At 34.2% G+C, this 8350-nt stretch overlaps 1 protein-coding gene across 1 annotated transcript; it reads left to right on the forward strand.

Annotated features, from left to right (window-relative positions):
* The first annotated feature begins 2261 nt into the window (after positions 1-2261).
* tmem141 (transmembrane protein 141) lies at positions 2262-7371 on the forward strand. The gene is made up of 5 exons (XM_062054789.1): positions 2262-2441; positions 2597-2663; positions 5039-5122; positions 5198-5308; positions 5392-7371. Exons 1-5 carry the CDS (start codon positions 2388-2390, stop codon positions 5448-5450), a joined length of 375 nt encoding a protein of 124 aa, XP_061910773.1. The 5' UTR covers positions 2262-2387; the 3' UTR covers positions 5451-7371.
* Positions 7372-8350: the final 979 nt, after the last annotated feature.

Genomic DNA, 8350 nt, shown 5'->3' on the forward strand with positions numbered 1-8350 from the left:
GAGGGGGTGCTGTCTGTGGGAAACCACAAATATAAATAAAAGTCCGGACTCGACTCATACATGACTATATTTGATCCATTTTCATGACAGTTTGCTTTTCTTTTTATGTATTAACGTAAAAAGAAAGTGCTTGTGTGTTACAACATGTATATATCCAAATGCTCCTTTTTTTTTTATACGATCACTAAATAGTATATTTATAATAATACATGTAATTTCATATCTTTTTTTTTTTTGTTTCATTACATTGAACACAACTGACCACCATAGATTTTACAGTCATTTTTAGCGACTGAGCTAAAATTTGCTAAATTCAACATTAAAATGTTAAAAAATACTGTAAATTTTACTGTTAAATTTTGGTGACTAAGCTGTCAGTTTTTTCATCATAAAAATATTTTTTGTGCTGCAAAAACGTTTTTTGTACCATCAATTATTTATTTATTTTGTACCATTAAATAATTTTCTATACCGAAAAATATTTTTTACAATGTAATTTGTTCATGTTCATTTTATAAAATTGTTTGTACACCGTAAAATATTATTTATACTATAAAATAATTTTTATACTGTAAAATGTTGTTTTTATTGTAAAATACTTTTTTTTTTACAGTGTGATTTGTTCATTTGTTGTGCATAATTTGCCACCAATACTAAAGTAAAAAACACCATAGATTTTACAGTAATTCTTAGCTGAGCTGTCATTTTTTTGCACCGTAAAAATTGTCCTGGAGAACTTTTCTGTGCCGTCAAATTGTTTTTATACCGTAATTGTTTTTGTACCGTACTTGTTTAGTTTTTTCCCATACAATCGTTTTCTATTCCGTAAAATCATTTTTTACAGTGAAATTTGTTCATCTGTTATGCAAAATTTTCAGCCTTTTTTAATTGAAATTTTTTTGTTTATTTAATACCATAAAATAATTGTGTATACTGTAAAATCCTTTTGTTTTTATAGTAAAATCTTCTATTACACCATCAAATCGATTTTTTGTCCTAGAGAACTTTTCTGTGCCGTAAAATTGTTTTTATACCGTAATTGTTTAGTTTTTAGTTTTTTTTCCCATGAAATCGTTTTCTATTCTGTACAATTGTTTTTTTTACAGTGAAATTTGTTTATCTGTTATGCAAAATGTTCAGCCTTTTTTTATCGAAAAATTTTAGTTTTTTTAATACCATAAAATCATTTTGTAAACTGTAAAATCCTTTTTTTTATAGTAAAATCTTTTATTACACCGTGAAATCGATTTTTTTTTACAGTGTAATTTGTTCATTTGTTATGCAAAAGTTGCAAGTAATAAACATGTAAAAAAACACCATTGATTTTACCGTAAAGTTTTGCTACATGAGCTGTCAGGTTACCATAAAATAGTTTTTTGTACTGGGAAATCGTTTTTTTTGTGTCGTAAAACTGTTTTGATACCATAAAATATATATTTTTTACAGTGTAATTTGTTATGCAAAATTAGCCCCTTTTTTTTTCTCCCAAATTTTTTTTTGTCTAATATCATAAAATAATACCGTAAATTGTTTTTCTTTTAGTGTCATTTGTTCATTTGTTATGAAAAATTAGCAAAATTCACTATTAAAATGTAAAAAAATCCAAATCACGATTCTTATTCATACCGATTCTAAATCCATTCATACTTTAAAAAAATCTATTTATGTATATTTTTTAACTAAACTTTTTTTTTTTTTTTTTTTAAAGAATCAATCTTTAAAAATATATTTTTTAGGCCATCTCAATACACCCGAATTTAAATTCTTATTCATATAAAGTCTAAATCCGTTCATACTTTTCAAAAATCGAGTTATAAAAAAACATTCCTTTTTTTTTTTAAACTAAGAATCAATTTAAAAAAATAAATGTTTAATCTCAATAATCACGATTCTTATTCATACCGATTCTAAATCCAAACACATTTTTCTTTATTGAAGAAATAACAAATATTTCTTTATAATACTTTTTTTTTTAAAAACATATTGATTCACTTCGAATGGCAATTTCTAATTTTGATAAAGCAATTTTTAAAAAAAGTGTAGATTTTACTGTACAGTCTATCTGTCTTGGCCCTGCGATAAGGGGGCGACTTGTCCAGGGTGTACCCCGCCTTCCGCCCGAATGCAGCTGAAATAGGCTCCAGCACCCCCTGCGACCCCAAAAGGGAAAATGGATGGATGATGAAAAAGCCTTAGATTTGAATGTATGAGTTGCAGTACTACCTCCAGTCCTGTAGATGTCACCCTTGTTTTAATTTTAACCTTCTTCTTACTCGGTTGTTGTTTATCTCGCATCCCGGAAGTTGTGTAACTGCCCGGCATCTGCACATTAGGGTCATTTTTGTCCGTTTAATACTTCTACTTTTTTTCCTTCCGAATAATAAAAAATGGTCAATCTTGGTATTACTAGAGTGGACGATGCGTTGGCGGCAAAACATCCGGTGAGTTTTTAAAAACGTAGCTTGTCGAGCTGTCTTGTATATTTAGAGGACACTTTACTACATGCTAATGTCTGTGCTATGTCGTATAAATGTTTACATTTTGAAATATAAGCAACAAGAATAAATGTTTCTTATTGTGTAATTGTTTGTCTCAGGGCTTAGAAAGATATGCAGCCTGCCAGTCTCATGCTTTCATGAAGGGGACTGGGACATTTTTGCTTGGTAGGTCCATTTGTTTCACTATTATTTGGCTGTATTTCACTATTTCCACCAAATACCAATTTGTGCTGAACTGAACGTTTCACAAAATAAATATTGTACTACATAAACTTTCAATTGTCTACCACATGATGGCATAATACAAAACCAGTGAAGTTGGCACGTTGTGTAAATCGTAAATAAAAACAGAATACAATGATTTGCAAATCCTTTTCAACTTATATTCTATTGAATAGACTGCAAAGACAAGATATTTAATGTTCAAACTGAGAAACTAATTTTTTTTTGGCAAATAATCCTTAACTTAGAATTTAATGGCAGCAACACATTGCAAAAAAAGTTGGCGCAGGGGCATTTTTACCACTGTGTTACATGGCCTTTCCTTTTAACAACACCCAGTAAACGTTTGGGAACTGAGGAGACCAATTTTTTAAGCTTTTCAGGTGGAATTATTTCCCATTCTTGCTTGATATACAGCTTAAGTTGTTCAACAGTCCGGGGTCTCCGTTGTGGTATTTTAGGCTTCATAATGCGCCACACATTTTCAATGGGAGACAGATCTGGACTACAGGCAGGCCAGTCTAGTACCCGCACTCTTTTACTATGAAGCCGCTCTGTTAAAACACGTGGCTTGGCATTGTCTTGCTGAAATAAGCAGGGGCGTCCATGATAACGTTGCTTGGATGGCAACATATGTTGCTCCAAAACCTGTATGTACTTTTTAGGATTAATGGTGCCTTCACAGATGTGTAAGTTACCCATACCTTGGGCATTAATACACCCCCATACCATCACAGATGCTGGCTTTTAAACTTTGTGCCTAGAACAATCCGGATGGTTATTTTCCTCTTTGTTCCGGAGGACACGACAGCCATAGTTTCCAAAAACAATTTGAAATGTGGACTCGTCAGACCACAGAACATTTTTCCACTTTGTATCAGTCCATCTTAGATGAGCTCGGGCCCAGTGAAGCCGGCGGCATTTTCTGGGTGTTGTTGATACATTGCTTTGGCTTTGCATAGTAGAGTTTTAAATTGCACTTACAGATTTAGCGACCAACTGTAGTTACTGACAGTGGTTCTCTGAAGTGTCCCTGAGCCCATGTGGTGATATCCTTTACACGCTGATGTCGCTTTTTGATGCAGTACCACCTGAGGGATCGAAGGTCCGTAACATCATCGCTTACGTGCAGTGATTTCTCCAGATTCTCTAAACCTTTTGATGATATTATGGACCGTAGATGGTGAAATACCTAAATTCCTTGCAATAGCTGGTTGAGAAATGTTGTTCTTAAACTGTTGGACAGTTTGCTCACACATTTGTTGACAAAGTGGTGACCCTCGCCCCATCCTTGTTTGTGAATGACTGAGCATTTAATGGAAGCTGCTTTTATACCCAATCATGGCACCCACCTGTTCCCAATTAGCCTGTTCACCTGTCGTATGTTCCAAATAACTGTCTGATGAGCATTCCTCAACTCTCTCTGTCTTTTTTGCCACATGTTGCAGGCATCAAATTCCAAATGAGCTATTATTTGCAAAAAAATAACAAAGTTTTCCAGTTCGAACGTTAAGTATCTTGTCTTTGCAGTCTTATTCAATTTAATATAAGTTGAAAAGGATTTGCAAATCATTGTATTCTGTTTTTATTTACGAATTACACAACGTGCCAACTTCACTGGTTTTGGGTTTTGTAGATTGTACAGGTGTCTAATTTTGTCTACTGTTTTTCAAAACACATTTAACCCTCTGGGGACATTTGATTTGATTATTTTCAAAACCAAACATGACACAAAAGTCCTTAGGTTTTTAACTTTTTTAATGACGTAAAACATTTAGGACACATTTTTTTTGCTCAAATTTCTCTGTATGAATAAAGGGGAGCTGGACATTTTTTTTTTTTTTTTTTTTTACATTTTACCTGTCATTCACGATCCTTATGTAAGACAAGAACATATATTTTTCTGCTTTTTATGCATTCTAAATCGTTAAATACGGCAAGTACAAGGTAAATACGTCTATTGGAAGTGTTTCATCAAAAAACTAGCCTTGGTGCTGGTATTTACATAGTTTAAAAGTGCTTTTAGTTTTTTGTGTGTCCGTAGCTTTATTGCTAATGAGTTGTTTCTCTTTGTCTCCGACAGTGTGTGGTCCCAAGAAGTGCAATTGTGCACTTTATATACATAAATTTGCACTTGTCCAACGCAATAGATGCCATATGTCATATACAACAACGTAACCGTCTTTATTTCAAGATGTGTAACAGCTTGTTTTTTGTGTTGTGTGTGTTACCAACCTGTTATCACATAGGCTGTAGAGACATATCACTGTTACAAAACATCAATAAGGAGTCATTTTGTCTTTCAACTTTTATTACAGGTGCTGTTGGTTTTTTTCTTGTCCAGAAAGTTCTACAGAAGAGACTTCCGTATCCTCTGCAATGGAATCTACTTATTTCCATCGGTGAGGAATAATAGAATAAGTCCTTTCGATCTTGGTTTGTCTTCTCTCCATAACTCCGCACATCCTCCCTCTCAGTGGCGTCATCAGTAGGCAGCTACGCCGTGACACGGTGGGAAACGCAGAAGTGCTCTGACCTCTGGTTGCTACTAGAAACTGGAAAAGTCCCAGACAGATCCCAGCCACAGGGTAAGAGTCAGTGGCCTGAATGTTACATGTTCAAACTTGGATGCTTGGCGTTTACTACTTTTTTTTCACTGCTTGTCTTTCAGTGTCTAAAGTAGAGGAACAAACAGAGGCGAAGACCAAATATGGTGACGTGATGGATTGAAAGTGAATGGACTCTTGTTAAGTGTGTCACACAACACAGCAGCCACAGAACCAATGTTGTAATAGCAGTAATTGCTCACTCAGCCAATCGGAATACAGCTGAGGAGTTCATTGTAAACAACAACCCCAACAGCTAATGAGCACAACAAACATTTTAAACCACATAAATATGTAAATGCTGGCCACTTATCATTTAGCTACTGCTATCTCACTGAAAACTACATTAGGAGGTTGCCTACAGCCACAGCTGGTATAACAAGGTTTTTAACCAGTTGCTAGAATTAAAGAGCCAAGTGGTTATTCCCCCTCTTTTTATTAGTCTGATTTGTTGCAAGATGCTGACCTACCTCAGAATTGTTACCCTTCGGAAACAATAAATATTTAAATGTTCAGTTCCAAATTCAAACTATTGAAGTTAATTTCTGTGTACCGGTAATTGGATCTTAATTTCAACTAGAATTTGAGAAGAAAAAAAAAGTCATTTTTTGATAATGTGTGACGAGTTGACCTAAAGCAGGGGTGTCCAAAGTGCGGCACGGGGGCCATTTGCGGCCCGCAAGTAATTGTTTACCGGCCCGCCACACATTCTGCAAAAATTGCAAAATTGATAATATTGCAAAAATTTAAAAAAAGTGGAATGAGGTGAAATCTAACAAGAAAAAGTTGCAATGTTGACACAAAGCTGCCATGCAGGCTGTTTTTTTCTTTTGTCTTTGTTTATTTTTCTTTTTTTTGCCATTGCTAAAAAAAAAAAAAAGACTAAAAATCTACGTTACAATGAATTATTACTTAAAAAATATCACTTTAAAATGTTTTATGTGGAAAAAATATTGCATATATTGTGTGGTTGCCATGAAAAAACATCAAAGTTTTATTTGACAAAAGAGCATAATACAAACAAAATAATAGTTCAAACGTAAAATCGACAGATATATCTGAAGTTGATCTCGTAATTTAAGTGTTAAAAGTAAAAAAAAACCTAATAAAAATGTATCACTTTTTGAGTGGGGGACCTTTTGGATCCCAAATATATTTAGTAGGATTTTATTTAACTTTTCACTGAGATTACTCAAAAATATTAAAGAATTAAAATCAATGGTGTCCTACATTATTGATCTTTTGGGGCTCTAATTACTAAATACTGCATATTTCAGTTTTACTATAAAAAACAAAGTTGTCTTTGACAGAAAAGGCATAAAACCTTTTTTTTTTTAACTTTACATCAACCTGAAGTTGATATAGAGATTTACTGTAAGCGTTAAATAAAAAAAAATAATAATTTGACTTATTTTTTACATTTTAATGACTAAGACCCTTTATGGTTCCCGGGAGCCCTAAATGTTAAAAAAAAAAATCCATATATTTTGTTAAGGTTTGAAAATGAAAAATATCAAAATGGCCCCCGCATGCTTAAATTTTTCCGTGTACGGCCCTCAGTGGAAAAAGTTTGGACACCCCTGACATAAAGGGACCCTCTAATTCTGACAGTATAATTTGACCTTAACTTGAATTAGAATTTGAAAAAAAATATATATATATACCGGTATATCTTTGATAATGTGTGACAAGTTGACTTAAAGGGCTGACAACATTAGCACTTACAGTATTTTGTAGCTCTGGACCTAAAAACGGTGTCAAATTCCCTCCAAAATAGACATAGTAGTGATTTTTGGCTTGTTTTCCAATGCGGGTCAGCACATTTTGAAACACCCAATTTTAGCTCCAAAATGTGAGCTGGGCTGCATCCACCTGCTGATGTCACCTACAGAACACTGCAGGCAATTTCATATTGTGTTTTTGTGCAGAATTGAGAAAATATTAGCAAAGTACACTGGAGAGGAGAAAGGCTTAGGGCCTAATTTACTAAGTACCGGTAAACAGTGTGTGCAATCTATAAAACATTGTGTAAATTTAGTGGCCGTGTTGTGTGTGATTTACTAAAACTGCGTGTGCAATTGAAAGATGGTGCAGACTGCCTTATTTAAATGAGGATTTTGCATGCACTAATCGGGGCATCACCACGGAGACACTCGTCGACTGCACATTCACGTCATCATGCTCCTACCTGAAGCGTTTTGCTATGTTTTCAAACAAGCAGCAGACAAACAACCAAATGCAAAGGCAATAATTTAATGAGGCGATTATACTTTCATATTCTTACATTCACCGTTACAAGCGGCCCTCTGAGGGCAGTCATGACTGCGATGTGACCCTCGATGAAAACAAGTTTGACACTCCTGAGTTAAGTGATCAAAATAATAGTTTTACATGCCCTAATCCACGCTACGGGGAAATGGGTTCCAGCTTTGTGGATGATGTCACACCAAGAGAGAACGCTATATTGAGTCTGGCGATGGAAAGTACAGGTAGTTATCTACAGATTACTCAAAAAGTAATTGATATGATGGGAAATGACAGACAGATATATTTTCATTAACAAAAAAAACACATAGAGAGAACGTATTAGTGAAATTTCGGTCATCTGGACGCTACGGGTCCTTTAATTTTCTTAATCTAATGTAAGTGTAAAAAGAAGTTAACCACTCTAATAAAACTTTTGTGCTACTTTAAAGGCATATTTTCTGGAAACGCTGGTATGATTCCAAACTTTACCCTCTTTAGGCTATCCTATTTAGTTTCAAGCTGTGGTATGGTACGTTATAAATCAACTTTGCTTTCACGTGTCCAACCGGCATTAACATGAGGATGAACATGAATTTGAAGGTCAGGATTTAGTCGGGCTCTTTTTTCTAGGGAGCACATGTTAGTCTTATAATCTGGTATTAGTTTATTTTGTTGGCACAATTTAAACATGCATCAATGATCATCAACTACACTGTGGAGCGGGCTTAACGATCAAATTGAGGGCGGGTGAAGATGTAATTATATTTATGCCAACAC

Source organism: Entelurus aequoreus, linkage group LG08, assembly GCF_033978785.1.
Source record: "Entelurus aequoreus isolate RoL-2023_Sb linkage group LG08, RoL_Eaeq_v1.1, whole genome shotgun sequence".
Classification (NCBI taxonomy): Eukaryota; Metazoa; Chordata; class Actinopteri; order Syngnathiformes; family Syngnathidae; genus Entelurus; species Entelurus aequoreus.

Bases quoted from the DNA above. Each gene is read 5' to 3' on its own strand.
- tmem141 (XM_062054789.1), top strand. From the start codon at position 2,388: ATGGTCAATCTTGGTATTACTAGAGTGGACGATGCGTTGGCGGCAAAA. The intron at 2,664-5,038 runs GTAGGTCCATTT...CTTTTATTACAG, and splicing joins GACTGGGACATTTTTGCTTG to GTGCTGTTGGTTTTTTTCTT. The intron at 5,123-5,197 runs GTGAGGAATAAT...CCTCCCTCTCAG, and splicing joins GAATCTACTTATTTCCATCG to TGGCGTCATCAGTAGGCAGC.